Here is a 24289-nt window from a genome sequence, read left to right as displayed (position 1 = left end):
TTGTACATGTCTCGAATGGTGCTAATGTTATGGCTAATCAGTGAATATAACATATTATGCCCATTACTGTCAGCTATTCTTGCTTTATTAAGCTGACATTAGATGATGGATACAGCCTAGATGATTTCAGATGATTGACGCAACCTTGCTAGCAGTGATCTTTGACCTCAGTGAGATTCTGGAAACAAGAGAAAGAAAGACTGTCCTTGTACATTTGTCCACTCTTCATGTTGTCCATGTTTATTTTCATCTCTTTAAAGCATGGAAGCTTGAGGTTTACATTAAATTATTAGAAATGTCATGTTAGGAAATGCTACAAAAATATCGACAGTAAAAATAGACACGATCCACGACTTGCAGATACACCACAAGGCACCGAGTTAAGCACTGAGTCGTCCTGAGGAGTTCTGAGGAGGACTTTCTCTGGAATCTCCTCCATATTTTCTTGCCAGTTGTGGAGTCCTAGTTAAAGCTATCTCAGAAAGTTGGGAGACTATAGTGGTGAGATCTGGTGGTGAAGTTGAGAGATCTGTGAACTGTAGTTAAGTAAAAAAAAAGAAAAAACTGCACACACAAGAGTTACTGTGGATTTAAAAAACCTATAGGAGTTACACTCAATGGACAAAAGTATTGGGACACACCATTGTTTGATTCAGTCTCATTCTCACAGGTGTATAAAATGCAGCCCCTAGTCCTGCAGTCTGTCTTTCTTCCACACATCAGTGAAAGAACGGGAGGTTCTGAAGAGCTCACTGAACTCCAGCGTGGTTCTGTATGTAATAGGAGACACCGCTGCACCAACAACAACAAGTCAGCTGGTGAAATTTTCTCCCTCCTAGATCTTCCTCCATCAGCTGTGAGTGGTGTTATTATTGAACAGTGGAAGCGTTTAGGAGGAACCACAGACTGCCTGGAAGTCAACTGTAAAGTTTGGTGGAGGAGGGATAATGCTACAGGGTTGGTTTTCAAGGGTTGGCTTAGTTCCAGTGAAGGTAAATCCTAATGCTTGAGCAGACTGAGACATCCTGGAACATTGTAGCTTCCAACTTTGTGGAACCAATTTGGGGAAGGCCCTTTTCTGTTCCAGCATGACTGACTGTGCCCCAGTGCACAAGGCAAGGTCCATAAAGGCATGGTTGGGTGAGTTTGGTATGGAAGAACTTGTCTGACCTGCAGAGACCTTACCTCAACCCTGTCCATCACCTTTGGGATGAACTAAAATGGAGATTGCGAGTCAGGCCATCTCATACAACACCAGGGTCTGATCTCACAAATGCTCTTCAGGATGAACGGGCAAAACGTCCCACAGACCCACTCCAAAATCTTGAGAAAAGCCTTCCCAGAAGAAGCTGGAAACGGGGACCAAATCTGTATGAATGCCCATGGATTCAAAGGGCATGTCATAAAAGCTACTGTAGGTGTGATGTGTAGGTGTCCCAATACTTTTTTTTTTTGTCCATACAGTGCACACATGTACATATATTCCAGCCTGGTTCTGGGGTTCCTTTAGTGGTTCTGTGATATGAAGCAGTCACTCAAAGGCACTAATGTGTATTAATACTTCTTATCAGTGTAGGAGAACTCTATCTGGAGTAAGACTGGAGTAGATCTGAGGATATTTACAGTCTAGAAAAGTGCATTGCATTCAGTTCTATTGCTGTAATCATGTTTCTGTGACGTAACAGACGTTCAGCTTTGGTTTTTGCTTTGGCTACTTTTTCCCAATATCGTCCTCCCGTCTCCTGGGCTTTGGCTTTAGATTTTTTTTCTTCATCAGTGGCAGTTCTGGCACTTTGGGTGGCATCTTTGTTTGTTGACGTTGCACCGACAGCCTCCACTCGTATCTCCTGGTCCCTGTGAGGAAAGAGAGGAACGGTTCAGAACAGCACAGCGACCCCAGACTAATAGCAAGCCAGAGTGTGAGGTTACAGACCCCTGGACCCCAGCGAGGGCCTCTGGTGACCCAGCAGATCTCTGTGTGACAGACAGTGCAGCGCAGCCAATCACAGCCTTCCTTCTTCTGGACGATGATGCCACATTGTGGACAATGCATCGCCTCACCAGATCTTACCAAAGTCTGAGGAAGAGAAAGAATGAGGGAAAGAGAGAGAGAGAGAAATGAGCAAAACGTCTCCCATTGAAAAAGCCAATGAAGAACAATGAAGTATGGCCAAATGTTTGTGGACATGGTCAGGTACTTTAAGTTGCACCCATTGAAGGAAAAAGCAACGCTGATAGAATAGGGTGCTCAGGTGCTGCCACACATGAACCTAAGGTCACGCACTCAATACCAGGCGTGGGCTGGAGCAGTAGAAAGCCCCCAGCACTCACTGTGTTTGTCTGAATTGATGTGTGAGAGTGTGTGAGAGCATGTGAGAGCGTGTGAGAGTGTGTGTGTGAGAAAGAGAGACCTTCAGCAGGTCCCTGGTTCTTCGGGCTGCAGTGTCGTTGATGGCGCGAGCAGCAAGATCATCCTGGTACTGTTTGCAGTTCATCCCTTCATGAATGGCCTATGAGACAGAGACAGAGAGAGCTTGTGAAAAAAATAAGACACCCCAGAAAAATCCTAATTCTTTTACATGGCTGTAGATGTGTGTAGGTGTGTTACCTTGCAGAGCAGGCAGTTGTGCTTGCTGCACACGGGGCAGTGGAAGGTGTTGACCGTGTCCTCGTACACGCACCAGCCTGGGCAGTCTGTGGTGGCGCAATGATAACTGCCCTCACAGCGGGACTCAGCTACTGACAGACCCCTCTGCAGCCAGCGCTCGTACTCTTCACCTGAAACCAGCTGTGAACACACAGCAGGAGGGATATAAAAGTACTGTAGAAACCTCAGATCTCCTGAACGGATAAAGCAGGTGAACATAAATCCAGTAAAAAGGAGAAACAAGAGCTTCTCATTCTGAAGAAAGTAGTGAGATCTTGTCGGTGAGCTAGTCTGAAGAACAGAGCTCGGTTCCTCCAGGGTTCTCCTGGACGCCCCCCAGTCCAACCAGCAGCAGCAGCAGCAGCAGCAGCTCACCTGATTTACCATCATTAAGCCCTGATTTACCACCAAACCAGGTGTTGATCTGAGGAGAACTCTAAATAACACTAGACTCCATGAGAGAGGAGAACTTTGGAGATGTTCTAATGACGAACACAGTGATGGAGAACCACCACCACTTTCTGTAGGAGTGTTACTATAAGGGTTTATTCTAATATCAGATCAGCAGCTTTTACTTCTACATTCTACACAGGGGACTAAAACTTCTGCACAGTGCTGTGTATGACAGGTGTAAATAGAGCTGGTCAGTAGTTTAATGCTCTCACAGCGCGGATTTCCCTCTCCTGCAGGGTGCAGTCACACGCGTACGCCTCGTCTCTGTATGGACAGGCCACCTGAGGGTCCTCCGAGAGCAGGATCACTGAACGCAGGCATTCTCTGCACACACAAATACAGATACATCATATATCCATAGTGCTGTGGTTTCCATATCCAGACTAATAATAACAACATTATATTTATATTTTAATAATAATTCAGAAATTATATCAGTTTTAGATTTCGATTTAGCAAAAGTTCTTTAGGGCAGGTGTTCCCCTGCCTCCTGCCCTGCACATTTTAGTGGTTTCCTGCTTGAACACACCTCGAGGGTTTGTTAACGAGCTGATTAGCTGGATCAGGTGTGTTGGGAGCAGGGCGAACACTACAATGTGCAGGCAATGGGGTTCCCCAGGACAAGGGTTGGGAGCCACTGCTCTAGGGAGCTCGAAGTGGTTCTTCTGTGAACATTAGCATTTACATACTACTGTAAACATCCAGAGAAATGACCTTTATCCTCTATAAGATTCAGATTTAGGCTTTTCTTTAAGCTGTATTTCGCTGATAATCCAAACCGAGCCACTGACAGTACTGATAACGCTTGTACCAGGTGTGGGACGTGAAGAGCCTGCACACAGCACAAACCTGGCATGAATGCGAGCTTTCAGATCTAGCCCCCTCACAGTCTCCTGTCCTCCAAGTCCAAGCATTTTTGACGTCACCGACGAAGGACAGGTCTTTTGTCTCGACCTGTAACGACCTGTTCGGCTCTCTCACCTGCAGAAGCAGTGGAGACACTCCCGCAGTAGAACTCCCTCTCCTGGCTGGAGCTGCAGGTAGCAGATCCTGCACTCCACACTCTCTGGGTTCGGCACCAGCTCCTGGCCATCCATCTGCACCAGCCGAGCGTAGTTCTCCCTGCGCTCCGCTTCTTGTGCCTAGCACACACACAGACATGGGTATTAAGGCAGCATTATGTGAGAATTGCCATTTTTTTTGCTCCTGGGCTCCTCCTATGGTACAGAAGTGTGATTCACGCTTTGAGCCACCTTTAAAGGACGTGCATTTCTGGACATGCTGGGAGACCCATATACATATATATTTGGTTTCGGAATTGCAATGGCCGCAAGACCCTACAGCGAATAGTGAGAATAGCTGAGAAGATCGTAGGGGTCTCTCTCCCCTGCATTGTGAAGGACCCCACTCATCACTCCCATTAATTAAATTATTTAAATATTCTTTACATTACTACCACACCCTGATTTCACTTCCCCCTGGTTTTCGGTTGCAATCTTTCTGGATTGAATCATGCGTATCAGAGCTGTCAATCAACAATTCAAAACTCAAAAGGCATAGGTAGATATGTATGTGCCTGAGTCTGCGTGAGTACATATATTTGTAAATAATCACATCAAATCTGGTACAAACTTGAATTAATATCAGCAACGAGTTTTGTAGTTAATTGTATGTCTTAAATGGTAATAAAAACAGCCAACTAGCAACCAAGCTAACTCAGAAGGGGGTGGAAACCTGTGTTTTTATTATTATAACCCCTTATTCACAGGTTCTCTTGGGTGACGAATCACACTTCTCCGTCTGGCAATCCAAGTCAAGTTATTTAATTGTAATTATTTTCATATATAAGTCTGGCAATCCAAGTCTGGGTTTGGTGGTTGCCAGGAGAACAGTACTAGCCTGACTGCATTGTACCAAGTGTAAAGTTTGGTGGAGGGGGAATCATGGTGTGGGGTTGTTTTTCAGGAGTTGGGTTCGGGCCCTTAGTTCCAGTGAAAGGAACTCATAATGCTTCAGCAGAATGAGAGATTTTGGTCAATTTCATGCAAGGTCCATAAAGACACGGATGAGCAAGTTTAGGCTGAATTAGAGCAGAAACTGCGAGCCAGGCTACATCAGTATCTGCCAAACCTGCAGTGATTATAGAGAGGGTTCTGCATGGGGGGGGGTGGCGGCTTATGTAGCGCACTTATCACATCCCCTCTCTTTTCATTGGGACTCGATTCACTGTGTCCGGTTCTGATCCCTAATCTCTGGACTTGCCAGAGGATGATGCAGACTTCTTGCAAACCTTAAGAGAAGCAGCTTGGGTTGCAGGCCTCAGCAGACTTTCTATGGTGGGTTACTCTACAATCAGAGGTGCTGCCAGGGATTTTGGAGCCCTGTGAAACCTGTGTAGAACCTTTATATTATTAGAAGGTTCTTTAAGCCTTTAAAAGGTTTCTTCTAAAAGGAAGAATGTTCTTACATATGTTCTTGAGAAAGTCCTAACAGATTTATGATGCCGAATTCATCACAGCTCTGCGCTTATAATGATGGATCCCACTGTCTGGTGAATGCCAGAATCTTTGTAAATACTGCATAGGTGGGCTTTAAGACATTTTTAAGAACATTTGGTGCAAATACAAACTTCTATGACCAGAGAATAGCCCCAGCAGTTTGTACAGAATCCCCCCTGAAGTCACTGAGTAATACACCTTAGTGTGTAATAAGCCTTGGAGTGTTAAGGGGTTAACTCAGGAGGGGCTTGTTTTTTGGCTGGATCAGGCAAACTCTTAGGATGTGCAGGCCAGGGGGTCTTCCAGGAACAGGGTTAGGAACCACTGCTTTAGGGGACCAAACGTTCTTCTACAGCATTGCTTAGAGTTTAGATTTCAACATTTTTAACATCACAAGCTACAATCCTGGATGCCGTCAGATCAGGATAACTCATCCTACAACTGAAACCAAATACATGACACACATTTACTGGTAAATTAGTGTAAAGTAATAGGCTCAGTGGAGTTAAGGGACTCGGTCGGGTGTTGGGTCTTCATTGCCCCAACGCCCATCATGAAGCACGGTGGCAGCAGCACCAATTTAACTCCTTCAGAGTAGCCTGAGGAGTCTCGGTGGCCTCCATCACTTGTCTCCTTCTTGCACGGTCAATCAGTGTGTGAGGACGGCGGCCTGCTCTGGGCAGATTTACACACACCATATTCCTTCCATTCCTTTCTGATGGATTTAACTGGACTCCAGGGGATGGTCAGTGACTTGGACAGTTGTTTGACTCATACTCTTCACTAACCTTTTCTCGGAGGTGTGTGTTTGGCGTGTCCTTTTGGCTTCAAGGTGTATTTGTGTAGCCAGGAATACTGATTAACCAGTGACTGGACTTCCACGACAGGGGTCTATATACTACAATCACCATTCAGCTGCCTGCTGGACCTCTGTTGTATTAGTCACTTTAAAGGGGGTGAATATTTATGTAATCACTTTTTTCACTTTTTTCAATCAATTTCACATTATATATATATATATATATATTATTAAATATTTATTGATTTAGTTATTTACTTGTAATTATTTTCAAAAAATAATTAAAATAATTATAGCTATTTTTATGTAATTGTATTTTAATTGTATTGTTTTCTCTGTTTAAATAGTTTTTTTGTTTTATATTAAAAAATAATGTATTTAATTGTATTACATTATTGTATTACATTTAATTGTAATTGTATTAATTGCAGTTATTTTATGTAATTGTATTTTTATTACATATTAATTTATTTAACTATACTTTTTATTTAATTGTATTTAATTTCTACTAAAATTTAAATATACATATATATTTTTTAAATATTTAATATATCCTTGTAAAAAAGAAAAAAATATTTCATTGATTAAAGCAATAAATTAGGAAAACGTCCCTCCACATGTTCTTCACTGTTTCCATGCATGTTTTCCAGTGTACTGTTCACTGTCCTAATTATATTCATATATGTTTTATTGGAAATTAAATTAATTATAGGTATTTTTATGTAATTGTTTTTTAATTTTATTGTTTTCTTTGTTAAATATTTTTTTGTTTTATATTAAATAATAATGTTTTAAATTGTATTTAATTTCATTGTAATTGTATTCATTGCAGTTATTTTTATATAATTGCATATTTATTAAGTAAATATTCATTTTATGTTTTATATATTTAATATATTCTTGTAGAAAAGAAAGAATATTCCATTGATTAAAGCAATAAATTAGGAAAACGTCCCTTCACACGTTCTTCACTGTTTCCATGCACGTTTCAGTGTATTGTTCACTGTCCTTGTGTAAGAGAAACACACAGAGCCAGAGCTGGTTTCCACTCTTCATTCAGCACATCTTCACACAATCTTCTTACATTCAGCAACACAAACATACCCATGAGCAAACCCGTACAAGACATGGCTGGACGAACCGAACCAAGAAACATTCACCTGATAATCTGAAGAAACTGCACACACATCTACCAACCTACAGTAAACTCCACTAACTCCTCACCGACTGCTGCTTCATTAACGTCCGAAATTAATTAAATAATACTTACAAAGTTCTTCACTTCTATTTCTACAAAGGCCCAAACCTGCATAGTTCCTGTACTGCCACAAGTAGTCAGCGCTGAGCAAGTGTCCCCTGAGCTCTGCCCGTCCCCCAAAATACAACAAATGATATATTCCCGATCCAGTTTACTAGAAACCCAGTCACCTTGAACCCGAGAACTTCCAAAGCTGGTGAGGAACTCCTGAGCCTGGTTTTCTCTACTTGTGTTTATTGCTGTCCTCCTCAGAAGTTCCTATCTATAAGTCTGGAGGTGATGCAACATGTGCAGCGTTTGTATCCTGTAAAAACACTGATTTATGGCTAAACAGTAGGCTAAGTAATACACTATATTGACAAAAGTATTGGGACACCTGCTCGTTCATTGTTTCTTCTGATATCAGGGGGATTCATTCCGCTTTTGTTGAGTAACTGTCTCTACTGTCCATGGAAGAAGATCTTCTACTAGACTTTGGAGAAGCATTGCTGTGAAAATTTGGTTGCATTCAGCAGCGAGTTAGTAAGGTAGTCGGATGATTACCACCCTACCTCATCCCCAACTCTCCAGCTCATCCCAAGAGAATACAGTTCTTCCACTGCTCCACAGCTCAATGCTGGGGGGCTTTATACCCCTCTAGCCCACGCCTGGCATTATTAGGCAGCATGGTGCCGATAGGTTCCAGAGAGTCCTATTCTATTGGCATTTCGTCTCTACGATGCACAAGCTTATGTGCATATGTGTGAATTTCCATATCCGCATCAGCAATGGGTGCACCTTAAAGCAGCTAAATACTTTTAGTTGAAGGGGTGTCCACAAACTTTTGGACATACAGTGTATTAGCCTTCAGTGTTCATGTGTTTCTGTTGAATAACTGAAATACAGCCTGTTTAGAGTACAGTTGACAGCAGCCGCCACTTCTTTCGTATTGACAGTGATGGCTCAGTGCTTAGAGCGGCGGGGTAATCAACCACTGCATTGAGGATTCGAGACCTACGAGTACTAAGCTGCTGTTGTTGAGCAAAGCCCTGCCGTGTGTATACCTGATATACCCACCAATGATGTCAATGAATAACACCACCGTCTTGCAAAAACCTCTGTATCAGCATTTTTGGCATTGTTCACTTTTTGGCATATTGTGAATTCATCACTTTCATGATAAATAGACCAATAGAAATGCTCCTATTTTTAAGTGACTTCTACATACAGGCTAACCAGGCTGATCCTGCACTCTGACCACAGCTTTCCAAGCTAGAGAACGATTTCATCGTTCTGTATAACGGCAATAAGAGGTACTAGCAGGTACTTGTCAAGGTTCCCCACTACTAAATACATTAGTATTGACATTATACTGCTGAGCCCACTCTACGGGTCCGGGCCAGAACCAGAATAATAAATAAAACCCTAAAGGTCAACCTGAGCTTCCCTGCGACACAAACCCGGCCAATGACGAAGGTGTAGAGGACGGCTATCACACACTGTGCATCGACACCGGCAAGGTGGAGCTACAGGAGAGGGGTTTCTGATAAAGTGGACACTGCACTGAATCCATTTCATAAAAAGGTGCCATGTGCCATATATATATATATAATTAAGTGTATATATATATGTATATATATATATAAGTGGTAACCCTGCCACTGGATGAGCTATATACCTAAATAACAACAGCCTTGTCTATAATTGTCTATGGATGTACACCACAACAATGTAAACACACTAGATTTGCTGGCTTACCTAACCGGAATGCCTTCATTCAGAGTGACTCAGCATTCCTACACTCCTCAAAATAAAGATGCTACGCCCTAGATAAACAACCACTTTTGGTTCCATAAAGAGATGTGTGAGCATGAAGATCCTATAACTTTAAGTTAACTTGATGTTTTACAACATCCATATTGACCATCTGTGACAGACTTATACACACACCAGTGAAACACACACAGTGACTATGAACATACATGCCCGGAGTGGTGAGTGTTGCTCAAAAGGCCCAACAGTGACAGCTTGCTGAGCCTGGGGATAGAACCCACAACCCTGTCATCAACAGCCCAGGGCTCTAACCGCTGAGGCACCACTGTTATGGAACCAAAAAAGGGTCTCTTCTAGACCCCCATGCTGCACCTTTATTGTGAAGAGTATGACTTAGTGAAGTGCTCTTCTGAACAGATGAGATTGGCGTGCAGATTGAGAACATGACCATGTTGAGTTTTTGGCTCGTACCTCTACAGGACCAACAGTCCCGTTTAAACACACTGCAGGGATCAGAATGGTTCCCCGAATAAGTGATTGTCGAAAGTCTGTTGCGCTACGCTTGCGTGTCAGTAGTCATTCGAGTCAACGGCCGAAGCACGTGCTTTTGAGGTGTGTATGTACAGTTTGTGTGTGTGTGTGTGTGTGTGTGTATGTCAGTAGTCCTGGTCGAGGTTGTACTGTAGTGAGTTGCTGGCCCTCAGCTCTTCCCTCCTCTCTTTCTCCTTTAAAAAGAAAACCAGACAGAAGAGAAGAGAGTCAGACCGGGGGAGCCAATCAGAGCCTGAGCTCCTGCCTTGCCATAAAGCATCAGACTGACTACTGCCCTGGGGCTCAGACAGCCCACTGGGACCCTCATTAAACGAATGGACTGAAGCCAATTGTAATATTTCCTTGTAGCTGATCTGACCGCTTTTTAAAAAGACCAGCAGCTCTCCTCAAAAAGCTAAAAATGCCACCTGTCCAGTCTTGAGACGCCCCTCCAACTCTATTCAAACTATTAATTAGTAGAACAGTTCTGCAAGTCACTCCGGAAAAGAGTGACGGCTGCCTGTCAATAACGTAGAGTTACCCTTTTGAAATTGACCTGATTCTGTGTGTGATTGTGCAGAAGGGGTTAAAAGGTGACCTAGAACGATAAACTGGGGGTTAAACGTGGCATAGTTGAGCAATGAGAGTTGAACTAGATGCAAACGACAAACCGTGAACCTCAAACACTGCCGGTCCTCCTTCAGAAGAACCTCCAGCAGCACCAAAACAGAGCTGGAAAATGGGCCGATTTCCAAATCCTAAAACTGTTACATCACAGTCTCGACTTGTTATTTGTACACCTCCGAACTCCACCCACTAGAGAAAGCTAAACCGGGCAGCGAATTCAGGAGAATAGGGTGGTGTTGATACTGGAAAGCAGCTCATCATCTCCAGCTAAGGGAATACGGGTTGCTACAGCACCCAGGCCTCCTGACCGTGACTTTTCCTGGGCCTGTCTCCGCAGAAGAGGAGCTCAAACTACGTATTGAATCTAAATCCCGGGGAACAAATGGGAATCTCCGCTAGGCTAAAAGCTAAACCAGCACCTCTCTCCATCGTCAGGGCCCCTCAGCTGAACCAAACTGGAGCTAAACTCACATCAGAAGGGAAAGACCGGCTTATTTTTCACCTGTAAGACTCCAGAAAGTCAAATCAGGGGAAGTTTCGATTTTCATATTCAAATGAAGTAACAGACCCTCATACCCTCAGGCCAACAGTGGTCTACAGTGAAAGCAAAAGTGCTTGGAAGGATGTGGGTATTACCCACCTGGGAAAGCACCAGTTATTTGTTTTTTTACATGTAAGACTCCAGAAAGTAGGGCTGGGTGATATGAATACATCAGTAGCGGCAGTAGCCCTTTCCTGTACTGGATATCTGCTGCCCTTCATCTAATTAACCCAGTCTGATTACACTGTTAGTAATGAAACCTGGAGCTGATCAGTAGATGTTTATTAAGCACTAACAGTCTCCTCCATATGATTTGAAAAGCTTATTGTATCACCATAACACAATTTATCACGATACAATAAAACATCGCCATATTGCCCAGCTCTACCAGATAGCCCCACCAGACAGTGGGGGCAAGGCTAAAAGCTAACTAATCTTTTCAGCTTGCCAACAGCAGCACTATGCAGGAAGACTCAGGAATAATGACAGTGTTTTTTGTTAGTGTTAAAACTAGGGTATAATGTGTGGGTTCTGTGAGACGTCAATGGTGCCTACACCAGCCAATCAGAAGTCAGCCAAGGAAGGTCATTGTTGTTCATTCTGAGGTAAAATAACAGGGTGGTAAACAGGCTTTTATCACCCCAACCAAATTGACAGTTCGCATACTTTTATTTTATTTATTCATACATCAAATAATAACTTCAGATACTCCATAAAGGCATTCAATGGCACCTGTGTGTGTACGGGGAAGCATGCCAGTCTCATCTATTCTGTGCATATATATATATATATATATATATATACACACACACACACACATATATATACATATACATATACACACACACACACACACACACATATATATACATATACATATACACAGCCACGTTCCACATCCCAGAGGACCCTCTGTTCTGCACATATTGTGTTTTCCTGTTCTTTAGACCCCCACCTCAGCTCAGAAGATTCTTTTAATGAGATCATTTGTTGGAACAGGGTTAGAGGACTCTGTGCAGGTGTGTGAATATGTGTGTGTGTGTGTGTGTGAGCACTTGGGATGTCTCACCTGCTGATACTGTCTGATAGCCTCTTTCTCCTGCTGGATGCGACGCAGCTCGAGTGCATCTGGTCGGTAGCCTCCGGGTACGGTGTAGTTTTCTGGCCTGTCAGCACTGCACATCTCACAGCCAGGACGCGTAGGCTTATTAATGTACGTACAGGACGGGCAGGCCCAGCCCTGCTATACACACACACACACACACACAGACACAACATGATGTGTGTAAAGAAAGCAGCTGAACATGAATCCAGTAAAAAGGAGAAACAAGAGCTTCTCATTCTGAAGAAAGAAAGTAGTGAGATCTTGTCGGTGAGCTAGTCTGAAGAACAGAGCTCGGTTCCTCCAGGGTTCTCCTGGACGCCCCCTCCCATTTCAGACTTACGATCATTAAGCCCTGATTTACCACCAAACCAGGTGTTGATCTGAGGAGAACTCTAAATAATACTAGACTCCATGAGAGAGGAGAACTTTGGAGATGTTCTAATGATGAACACAGTGATGGAGAACCACCACCACTTTCTGTAGGAACGTTATTAGCGATTATTTTTATTGTTATTAGTTTAGATAATCACATCAAAATAAGGGGAAATACAATTGTGGCAAAGTACTGTATTTACTATGCCTTTATCTTTATCTGGATTGCCCAACTTGTCAACGAATGCACGTGTACATCTGTCCACGATGGGCTGCTCAAAGCATGATTTACATTTACTGCAGTGGAGTGAAAGTAAATTGCACTCCCCACCTGTAGGGGGAGCCCAGAAGCTAAAAACACCAGTTTCCACATAATGCTGCACTTTTAAACATTAAAAAAGGCCCAGTATTTAAGTTACCATCCTGTACCTAGTTATCAGGTAAATGGATAATCGCATAAAGTTTAGCTCCCCCTACAGGTGGGGAGTGTAATTCACTTTTACACCCCTGCAGTAAATACGAACCACCCTAATGGACAGCTGTACAAGTGCATTCATGTGCACTGACAAGCTATGGGATTCAGAAGCAGCTTCTGAAGGTAAAGAAGCATGTGGAATAAGTTGGTGGTAGTGTGTGTGTGTGTGTGTGTGTGTGTGTGTTGTTATCAGCATATATACCTGTGTGTTAGCTCTGGGCACCAGGGCCTCATTCAGCTGTGGCATCTCTAGGTTGATCAGGTCACGGATTTCCCCCAGGCCTAACCGCTCTGCTCCGTCCGTACTGCACCCTGAAAGAGTAGAGCCTAATTAAATAGAACTGAGTCTCTATTTTAATATTATGCATATTAATTACAGTCACTCTCTAACACTTGTTGTCTAACATTTGTTGTTAACAAATATGAAAAAATACTTATTACAAATACTTAAATATAAAAATACTTAAAAATACTTATTTATAATATGTCATTAATACATGTCGATGTGCATATCGACCAACACAAGATTTTTTATCAAAAATTATTTATTTATTTATGTATTTATCCAACTTTTGTTTTTTTCAGGATGATATTTGTGTCCCTGTTCATGTATTCAAAATAAAAGCCTTATTTTTATAAAGATTTTATGATTTGTGTGCGTCCCTCAGTTTGCTTACCACCCCGTCACATTGACTTCATTTCTCCATAAATAATGTACTGTTGCTTTAAGTGACACCACAAAGAGGAAATGACATCATGTGATCCTTTGGAGCAGCCAGAAACCCCCAAAAAAGCTAATCCTGATGTTCTTTTAGATTTTTATTTGTTGCTTTTTCATGATTTTCATCATTTTCAAGAAGGTTTTATCAAGCTAAACTCAACCACCCCGTAACGCAAAATAGAGAGTATAGAGTCTAATAGAGCAGAGAAAATGATCTTATAATTGAATAGAAATGATAATATTAGGGCTGAGGAATTTATGGGAAATTATTGAACTGAATTTTAATTATTGCATTATTTAATCATTTAGAACCTCTAATTGATTAATCTTGTTGATTATTTTAATTATTTTGATTTTGATCACATGAATCCGCCCCGCCCAGTCTGCAACAATGACAGCAACATGGAGTACTTGTGGCCAACTGAGCAGCTCGGGCAGCTTCTGTAATCTTATATTAATCGGAATCAAGGTAAAATGTTGAATTATTAATGATACTGATTTGAGGTCATATCATCCAGAACTATTATTAATAATATTAATAGGGATTTTATGCTTGAGCTGAAAAATATGTTTTTTTGAAGATGAGATCTATCATTTTGCTCTTGATGAAAATGTGGAAAACAGCTCACGTCTTTAGCTGTGTGACAGTCTCTACACAGAAAAATGCAGCAGGGAATTCTGTGGGAGTACAGGCTTCTAGTTATTCGTTTGGTTGAATGCGGGTGTGTGAGAGTATGCAAGTGTGTGAATTCTGCACAAAGCTGCAGTAGTGCTGGTGTAGTGGTATATGGTGCAGTCTAGGCATAGTGTGCTGTAGGCAGATGTAATGAGTACTGGTATACCTTATTGGTGTAGAGTGGCGTACCTGTCCAGTCAAGGAATCGAACCACAGTCTATGACTGGGAGAGTGGTGTTGTTACCACTCCTGCTACCCTACACCAGGCTCTCCAGCTGTGTACTAAAAGTGTGTAAGGAGTGTGTGTATGCTGCGAGTTCTGCACACCTGTACCTGTTATGTGTTAAGAGCCAGACTGGAGATGGGACTGATCCAATAGAAATGCTCCAAATTACTAGTAGGAAATTTTCCTACTCTTTATTTTCCTACTCTATATGGACAAAAGTATGTGGACACCTGCTCGTTCACTGTTTCTTCTGAAATTAAGGGTATTAAAAAGAGCTGATCCTGCTTTTGTTGAAGTAACTGTCTCTACAGTCCAGGGTAGAAGGCTTTCTACTAGATTTTGGAGGATGGAGCACTGCTGTGAGGATTTGATTGCATTTAGCAAGAAGGGCGTTAGTGAGGTCAGGATGTTGGATGATGCTCACCACCCCACCTCATCATTCCCAACTCCCCAACTCATCCCAAAGGTATTAGCTGGACCACCATCCATATAGCTCAATGCTAGGGGGCTTTATACCCCTCTACTTGCCCAGACCTGTCATTAGGCAGCATGGTGCCAATAGGCTCATGTTTATCTGTTCCTGCAGAGAGTCCTATTCTATTGGCAGTACTTCTCAACAGGGACTAGAGACAAGCTGTGACCTCTTGAGTGTTTTGCACACTCACCTGAGTTGTTGTGGTGTGTGTGGTGTAGTCTGCTAGGCAGTGTGCTGTAGGCCCTCCAGTGTGCCGCCGGGCCGTTGGCTACATGTTGCGTGTCCCCAGTGTGTGTGTTCGGTGCGAGAAGGGCGTTCTCCTGGTCCTGCTGGACCAACGCCCTACTCAGTCCAGCCTGCCGCGCCGACACCAGATACAGAAACGCTGTGTCTCCGTTGTGCTGGACGCCGTAGGACGCCAATGAGCGTGGATCGGCACACAGACACTGACCGATCACCCAGCGCTGCACACGCGGATGGAAGCCGTACTCCGTAAACACCTGGAATCAGCGTGGAGGACAGAGAGACCGTCAGGAAGGAGGAGGACGTACAGTCATGTGAAAAAATTAGGACACCTACCATCTACCATCTCACAGAAACTGCCTTCCTGACTTCCTTGACGCATCTTGTGAACATCTGGTCTGACCTGGTCATGTTGGTCAGCTGTTCCACTTGTAAATAATGGACAGTGGAACAGCGGCTGATTTCTAACTGTTCTGAGATCTTTTTAACCCCCTTCCTATCTCCACCCTTCTTTCTGAAGGCCTCAGAGAGCTCTCTGGATCTGGCCATGGTGATCTTCTCCACCCCTCACTTCAACCATCAATCAAGATCAGACCAGACTAAACGTCTGAGGTTTCAATAAGACTCCAGATTTCTCCAGAATAATCCTCTCCAACCATGTTCTGATCATCTGCAGCTGCTTCTGATTCTACACCTTTGAAGGAGTTATAAATGTTGGGGATGGGTTGTTGGAGGGTTACCTCCATCTTTTTTCACATGACTGTACCTTAGGCTACTTGCTTGCTGTGTATTTTGTAAGGTGCGGTGGTGCGGCATGGCTGTGCTCACCTGCTGTTTGAGAGCCGCTATCGTGGTGTGGGGGAAGACTTTCACAGAGACGCAACAGGAAGACGAGGCATCCTCCACCACCACTGCCAAACTGGGCCACCAACAACAAGATCAACCAGGTCAGTGCAACCAGTTTAGACAAAGCCAACATTCACATGACCTACAAAGCACTGTTTTACACTTGCACACACACACACACACACACACCACCTACACAACTCACCACAACTGCCTGGAATAGCATTCATACAGCGCTACGGTCTACCCTCATCAGTGTTCAACTTCTGGAGCTCAAAGTGAAACCCTAAGTAAAAAACATCAGCCATCCCGAGAAAAGGCTGAAGGTGGCATCACTGTCGGTTGCGGGGATTGAACCCTGGAGAAGGTACAAGCTCAGAGACTGTGGAGACTGGTGGGACCTTTCTTTACCGAAATCCCAAAACCTCAGGAGCCATGAGAAGACTCTGAGAAGGTGGCTCATACCACAGCAAAGAGCCAGTGCTGCAGGTCTAGATCACACACTGGTAGTGACCAAGGATTACTGCAGACCCTGTGATATCTGAGGGGCCAGGGGACCAGCAGATAAGGTACACTCTAAAAAGGGTTCTTTGAGTGACACCATAGAGGAGCCCCTTTGGGCTCCACGAAGAAGAACCTTTCAACTGACTTCTTTAAGGTTCTCCACTCATATATCTTATGTGCATAAGTGGTTCTCTACCCATGGCACCTTTATTTTTAAGAGTGTGGGCTAGTCGTACCTCTGATCTAGACGTTTGAAATGAGAGACACAAGGTCTAGGGTCTAGGGCAGAGGTCACTAATAGCTGGACCAGGCGCTGTCCAATCCGGACTTGGATCGGACTGGACTGATAAACTATTAATTTTGTAAGAATTTTCCTCTGCATATCTTTTCTAGCCTTTACGGTACAGATTTGGTGGCCCGGTAAACTCACAGACCAATCACATGCGTTGTACATATTACATGTGACGCTACACAGCCATTCGGATTTGTGGATTTTGAAGAGCGATGCAGATTTACTGTTAAAAATATGAGCTTCCTGAGGAACTTTTGGAGGTTCTTCAATTTGAAACTGTGGAGGAACCTCTTAATGTGCTCTGAGGAACCTTCAAGAAAAGGTTTTTAGAAGAAAGGGCTACTCTAAGGTTCCTCAAAGCACCTTAAGAGGTTCTTCAAGGATCTTTTAACAGCGAGAGTCCCACTGGCAGTTCTACACAAGATCATCTTAATCTGAACCTTAATGAAACCCCCTGGCGAGGGTAAGAGGAAGACTGAACTCATGTGGTGCTTTAAAAGCCTGATGTATCCAGGTGTCAGTTTTCACAACTTGAGTTGCAGTGGAAGATCCCTGGTCTAGAGCCAGACTCTCTGCCCTGGACGAGGGGAACACCCAGGCAGTAGTCAGCCTTCACTGCCACAGCTGCTTCTGCTCATTTCCAGACAGCAGCATCCTTTCCTGTCAATCTTAGACTCTTGAGGAACCCCTGAGGAACCCTTGAGGAACGGAGGGGGTCTAAACCATCTTAGAATCTGACATGGGACATACTGGCATGCTCATATTTTACCTAGGTGAGCAGTTCTTCCACAGCTCTACAGCGAAATGCTGGGGGGCTTTATACCCCTCTAGTCCCCTTGCCTTATACCCCTATAGGTTACCCTGGCAGCAGCTAGATCTTCTGCACTAAGGGGAGGGACTGGAAAAATAGCCAATAAATACAGGTCAGGAAGAAGGCCAGCAGGGCAGGGGTCACTGCAGTCCTCACAGTGTGTGGAAATAAGACAGCAGTGGACGTTTCTTCACCTGATCTCTGAGTCTGTGTAGTGTTTCTGGGAGGGCTGAATGGACAACGCCGTCTGCTGACGAGCCAAAGACTCTGCACATACAGACGCAGCCTGAGCATCACCAGCCTCTATCGCCCGAACCAGCTCCTGACAGAGCTCCTCTAGAGTAGAGAGGAAAGGAACAGGGGGCAGAACAGAAAAAACAGAGAATAGAATAGAGGAGAGGAGAAGAGAGGGGGTGAGACGAGAGAAGAGGAGAGACGAGACGAGAAGAGCAAAGGAGAGGAGATGAGAAGAGAAGAGAAAAGAAGAGAAAAGGAGAAAAGAAGAGAAAGGAGAGAAGAGAATAAAAGAAAAGAGAGAAGAGAAAACAGAGACGAGGAGAGAAGAGAATGGAGGGGAAGGGAAGAGAAAGGGAGAGAAGAGACGAGAAGAGAAGAGAAGAGAAGAGAAGAGAAGAGAAGAGAAAAGGAGAGAAGAGAAAAGGAGAGAAGAGAAGAGAAGAGGGGAGAAGAGAAAATGAGAGAAGAGAAGAGACAAGAAGAGAAGAGAAAATAAGAGAAAATGAGAGAAGAGACAAGAAGAGAAGAGAAAGGAGAAAAGAAGAGAAAGGAGAGAAGAGAAAAGGAGAGAAGAGAAGAGAAAAGGAGAGAAGAGAAAAGGAGAGAAGAGAAGAGAAAAGGAGAGAAGAGAAAAGGAGAGAAGAGAAAAGAGAAGAGACAAGAAGAGAAGAGAAAGGAGAGAAGAGAAAAGGAGAGAAGAGAAAAGGAGAGAAGAGAAGAGAAAAGGAGAGAAGAGAAGAGAAGAGAAGAGAAGAGAAGAGAAGAGAAGAGAAAATGAGAGAAGAGAAGAGAAAAGGAGAGAAGAGAAAGGAGAGAAGAGAAAAGAGAAGAGACAAGAAGAGAAGAGAAAATGAGAGAAGAGAAGAGACAAGAAGAGAAGAGAAAGGAGAGAAGAGAAAATGAGAGAAGAGAAGAGAAAAGGAGAGAAGAGAAGAGAAAAGGAGAGAAGAGAAGAGAAAAGGAGAGAAGAGAAAAGAGAAGAGACAAGAAGAGAAGAGAAAAGGAGAGAAGAGAAAATGAGAGAAGAGAAGAGAAAAGGAGAGAAGAGAAAAGAGAAGAGAAGAGAAAGGAGAAAAGAGAATAAAAGAAAAGAGAGGAGAAGAGAAGAGAAAAGGAGAGAAGAGAAGAGAATGGAGGTGAAGGGAAGAGAAAGGAGAGAAGAGAATAGAATAAAAGAGAAAAGAGGAAGGAAGGAGAGAAGAAGAGAAGAGACGAGAAAATAAGAGAAAAGAGGAGAAGAGAAGAAAAGAGAAAAGAGGAGAAAAGAAAGAGAAAAGAGGAGAAAACATAGAGGAAAACAAAATGAGGGAGAAGCAGAACGGAGAGAAAAAAGAGGGGACAGAGAGGAGAGGGGGATTGTGGGAGAAGGAGGGGAGGAGGGTGAGATGGTTAGTGATATGTGCATCTACATAATGGACAATAGAGACTTTGTGTTTTGTTAGAAACCAGAGGGCAGGGCGAAAACACAAGGGCCTACCTGTACTGGGCAAGAGGGCGGGGCTGTGCGCAGCAAGAGGCTGGGGGGGCAACTGTCCATCATCTGCGGAAGAACCAACAGCCACTGAGGGAAGGAGGAGACAAGACTGGGTCAAAGCTGAGTGTGTGGACAGTGTGTAGCACTGCCTGGAAATACCTGATTCTCCATTTTTAAAAATAAAACAAATATTTAGAGATATACACTATATGTCCAAATGTTTGTGGACACCCCTTCTACTGAATGCACTTCCCTGTAGTGAGGTACAGTCAATAGAATAAGACTCACTGAAGCAGATCAACATGAACCTACTGGCTCCATGCTACCTAGTGCCAGTCGTGGGCTAGAGGGGTATAAAGCCCCCCAGCATTGAGGAGCTGTGGAGCAGTGGAAGAACTGTGTACTCTGGAAAGATGGATGGTGTAGCTGGATAGAATGGATAGAATGAGTTAGAATGAGTTGGGGCGTTGGGGGAGGTGGTTATCATACAACATCCTGACCTCACCAACTAATGCTCTCTGTCCTCCAGAATCTAGTAGAAAGCCTTCTTCCATGGACACTAGAGACAGTTACTCCAACAAAAGCAGGATCAGCTCTTTTAATATCTCCAATTTCAGAAGAAACAAATAATAAACAGGTGTCCCAATACTTCTGTCAATTTAGTGTATATGAACTCAACTAAAAAAAGGCTGTTTGGCAGCAGTTTTGGAGCACAGACTGTCTTCTGTTAGGTCTTTAGACTTTAGGACTGTGACAGAACACAACAACGTCAGCAGGAGTGAGAGCGAGAGAGGGAGAAATTGGGAGAGAGAGAGAGAGAGAGAGAGAGAGGTACAGAACCATAAAAGAGACAAAGAGGCGAGCAGAACAAGCTGAGCTGTGTCAGAAAGAAAAAGGGGACGGACCTCGATGAGCCTCGCGGAGGGACGACATGACCACCGTGGCCCAAGCTTGAGCTTCTTGTTCCGAGCGGAAGTTGAACGTGATCCGGTCATGAGGGGGCGTGACCAGGCTCAGCTCGTGACTCCGTGGCGTTTTGACCTCGTAGCGCACTGTCCTGAGGTCAAACTCAGCGATGGTCTAGAGGATGAGATGAGAAAGGCATGAGAGAGCAACATCAGCAATGGGAGAATCTACAGCTGCTTCACTGGGAGCCACTGGAATGGTTAGATAAGGGGGATTTTATGAGCTGATGGTGTGACACCTCGCCCTCGCCGTCGCTTAGCAACAACAACGTCAAGGGGACTGTAACTACACATGAAATGACCCACTGTATTTAACCACTGGACCGCGATGAGGTGGTCAGATTCAGTCTCAGAAATGGCCCAATCTCACTTCTTGGAGTATCGTCCGATACAAACACCCATCTGATATTTCTCTGTAAAAGGATCGGATATGACTAAAGTATTTGGACACCTGCTCTTTCATTGTTTCTTCTGAAATCAAGGCTATTGAACAGAGTTTCTCCTGCATTGTATGGTCAGGATGTTAGATAATGATCACTACCCACCTCATCATCCTCACCTCCACTCAACTCAATGCTAGGGGGCTTTACACCCCTCTAGCCCACGCCTGGCCTGGCATTAGGCAGCATGGTGCCAATCAGTTCGAGCTGATCTTCTCTAGACAGTCCTGGGGTCACAGCTTGGAAAGCAATAGGTCACTGCTGTGCTTTTTATGAATGTGTTATAACTACTTTCTAATTATTGATCATGTTTATAACCTAATTAAATGAATAACCATTAATAACCACATTTTAACCAATCATAAGCCATTCACAAGGATAGTCTCCAGTAGTACCAAAAGATCAATACTAAGACTGTATATAACATTATCCTGTACTACAGGACGCTGATAAGGACTAATTTAATAACCCAAAACTGAGCTTTAACAGGTGTTTATAACCTCATTAAATGCATTACCATTAATAAACCAGCTAAATCTGAGCCTTAACAGTATGAATGAACAGGGGTCACTGTTTGGAGAGTAATCGGTCACTGCTGTGCTTTTTATGAATGTGTTATAACTGCTTATTAATTGTTAATTAGGTGTTTATAACCTAATTTAATTACCATTATTAACCCTGAACCCGAGCTTTAAGAGTATGAATGAATGTTTGAAAAGCAAAAGGCCACTGTTGTGCTTTTTATTAATGTGTTATAACTGCTTTTTAACATGTTTATGACCCCACTAAATGAATACCCCTTAATAAACATATTAAGAAAGACCAGGATCCAGCTAAATCTGAGCTTTAACAGTATGGATAAATGTGGGTTACTGCTTGGGGAGCAATAGGTCACTGCTGTGCTTTTTATTAATGTGTTATAACTGCTTACTAATAATAATATTGATAATGTTTATACCCTAATTCAATGAATTACCACTAATAAACACATTTTAACCAAACATAAGCCATCCGTAAGGGTAGTCTCATAATAACATTGTACCACAGCAATATAATAATTACTACAGGACACTGATAAGGACTATTTTAATTAACATTAATAACCCAAAACTGAGCTTTAACAAGTGTTTATAACCTAATTAAATGCATTACCATTAATAAACCAGCTAAATCTGAGCCTTAACAGTATGAATGAACTGGGGTCACTGTCTGGAGAGTAATCGGTCACTGCTGTGCTTTTTATGAATGTGTTATAACTGCTTACTAATCGTTAACAAGGTGTTTATAACCTAATTTAATTACCATTATTAACCCTGAACCCGAGCTTTAACAGTATGAATGAATGTTTGGAAAGCAACAGGCCACTGTTGTGCTTTTTATTAATGTGTTATAACTGCTTTTTAACATGTTTATGACCCCACTAAATGAATACCCCTTAATAAACATATTAAGAAAGACCAGGATCCAGCTAAATCTGAGCTTTAACAGTATGGATAAATGTGGGTTACTGCTTGGAGAGTAATCAGTCACTGCTGTGCTTTTTATTAATGTGTTATAACTGCTTATTAACTGTTAATAAGGTGTTTATAACCTAATTAAACGAATTAGCATTAAGAAACACATTTTAACCAAACTGAAGCCGTTTATAAGGGTAGTCTCATAATAAAATACCACCAAAAGATCAAAACTAAGACTGTATATAATATAATCCTGTACAGTAATATAATAATTACTACAGGACACTACATTTTTACTGCCAGCATCAGTACTAGTGTAACAGGAGTGTAACAGAGATGAAATATTAATATTCTATAATAATAAATGTCATAATATTGATACTTTGAGGACATTAGGCTCCTCTAAAGAGCCAGTTCTTCACTTCAGGCAGTTGAGCTCAGGGTTAAGCTGAAGGCTGAATAATTAGGGGGATTTACTGTGCTGATCAGAGCAGATAAGAGCCTTCTTCAGCCTGGTCTCCAGTAATGGACCTGGGGGAGAGCTCCCACAGCTCAACCCCCAGACCCTCCGTCCTCCCAGCAGAGGAAAGTTTGGGTGCCTGCTCTGGTGCCTTACCATACTTCGAGGAGCAGCTGCCCCGCCACAGGCTCTGAGCGCCAGCCGGAATTCCCCCGCCTTCCCCGGGTCCATGCTGAGCTGGAGACGCACAGCCTCGTCGCCGGCGCCGGGCAGACACAGCGGCCGAACCCCGGAGTGGCACACCGACACCTTCACCGACATGAGGACGGTGCTGCAGCCCGGCTGAGAGGCCTCACATCCGGGCAGGACTGAGGACGAAGGGCCCGGTGGAGGGGCGTGCGGCCAGGAGCCTGAGCTCAGTGCCATCGGCCACCTAACTTCACACACACACACACACACTTAACACACACACACACACACACACACACACACTCGAAGCGGTGTCCAGGCGGCGTCAGTACGCTCCGAGGATCCGCTGCTGCCTGGGAAAGTGTCGTTTCATCGTCGAGCAAGAAGGAAGCCGAGGTGCGCTTTCACTTCAGCATGGCTGCACCGTGTTTGTGAGCCCAGTCCTCCAACTGTACAACAAAGCACGCCCACCGCGACGCCCCGCCCACGCCACGACGAGGCCACGCCCCGTTTGTTACATGTTGGCGCTGGTCCCGCCCACTTCGACACAAAAACACGCCTTCAGTGAATAAAATGTAGTTAAAGGAGCCATATCTTTTTTCATTTTTTAGGATCATATTCAAGAATATAATCAATAATAATAATAATATTTATTAATATCAATTTAATTTGTTTAATTTTTTACTTTTTCCACAAAACTGCATATTAGGTTAAAAGGTGTCATGTAAAAACACATTCAACTGATTTGGTGTAAAACGTGGGAACAAATATAAAAATGAAATATATCATTAAATAAAAATTATTATTATTATTATTATAATTATTATTGATAATAAATGCTGTTAAATGTGCCATGCTTTTAATCAGTAATCCACTCTTACTCCCTCTCTGTCTCTCTGTCACGCCCTTATTCGTCCTTAGGTTGCCAGATATTCAACGCTATGGTGCAATTAGACAGAACACCCAGTGAATGTATCAGTTCCACGCCCCTGTATCTGAAACTACCCCAGATTGGTGGGATATTGGTGGATCTGGAAACCCAGAAGGAGAAGAGCCAGCAGGTAAAACCAGCGACCCTGCAGTTTCACTATCACTGCTGTTCTCAGGCTTCCAGCAGGTTCAGTGTGGCTGTTCTCGACCTCGACACAAGGCTTGAGGCCTTCTATGGTTTTGGGCTTTAGGCCCAATGACCCAATCTCCTCCCTAGGGTGTTAG

At 43.3% G+C, this 24289-nt stretch overlaps 1 protein-coding gene across 3 annotated transcripts; it reads right to left on the bottom strand.

The window, feature by feature from the left end:
- Positions 1-213: 213 nt before the first annotated feature.
- On the bottom strand, positions 214-23507 carry shrprbck1r (sharpin and rbck1 related). Of its 3 annotated transcripts, XM_072687170.1 has the most exons (14): positions 23042-23507; positions 20469-20643; positions 19567-19650; positions 18047-18188; positions 16228-16318; positions 15347-15656; positions 13261-13370; positions 12176-12349; positions 4082-4242; positions 3313-3424; positions 2609-2788; positions 2412-2510; positions 1934-2077; positions 214-1854 (listed from the first exon to the last, which is right to left on the bottom strand). In XM_072687170.1, exons 1-14 carry the CDS (start codon positions 23309-23311, stop codon positions 1774-1776), a joined length of 2133 nt encoding a protein of 710 aa, XP_072543271.1. In that variant the 5' UTR covers positions 23312-23507; the 3' UTR covers positions 214-1773. The 3 variants fall into 3 exon arrangements, with proteins under 3 accessions (XP_072543271.1, XP_072543269.1, XP_072543270.1); XM_072687168.1 differs by having other exon boundaries at positions 214-2077; XM_072687169.1 differs by having other exon boundaries at positions 214-2077; positions 12176-12346.
- Positions 23508-24289: the final 782 nt, after the last annotated feature.

The sequence above is a fragment of the Salminus brasiliensis genome, chromosome 9 (genome assembly GCF_030463535.1).
Source record: "Salminus brasiliensis chromosome 9, fSalBra1.hap2, whole genome shotgun sequence".
NCBI lineage: Eukaryota > Metazoa > Chordata > Actinopteri > Characiformes > Bryconidae > Salminus > Salminus brasiliensis.
Note: the sequence above shows the minus strand (reverse complement) of the source record. Positions and strands in the feature narration are given on the sequence as shown.

Coding starts and splice junctions, on each gene's coding strand:
- shrprbck1r (XM_072687168.1), bottom strand. CDS start 23,311: ATGGCACTGAGCTCAGGCTCCTGGCCGCACGCCCCTCCACCGGGCCCT. Junction 20,644..23,041: donor CAGCTGCTCCTCGAAGTATG/GTAAGGCACCAG, acceptor CTCATCCTCTAG/ACCATCGCTGAGTTTGACCT. Junction 3,425..4,081: donor TGTCTCCACTGCTTCTGCAG/GTGAGAGAGCCG, acceptor TTGTGTGTGCAG/AGAATGCCTGCGTTCAGTGA.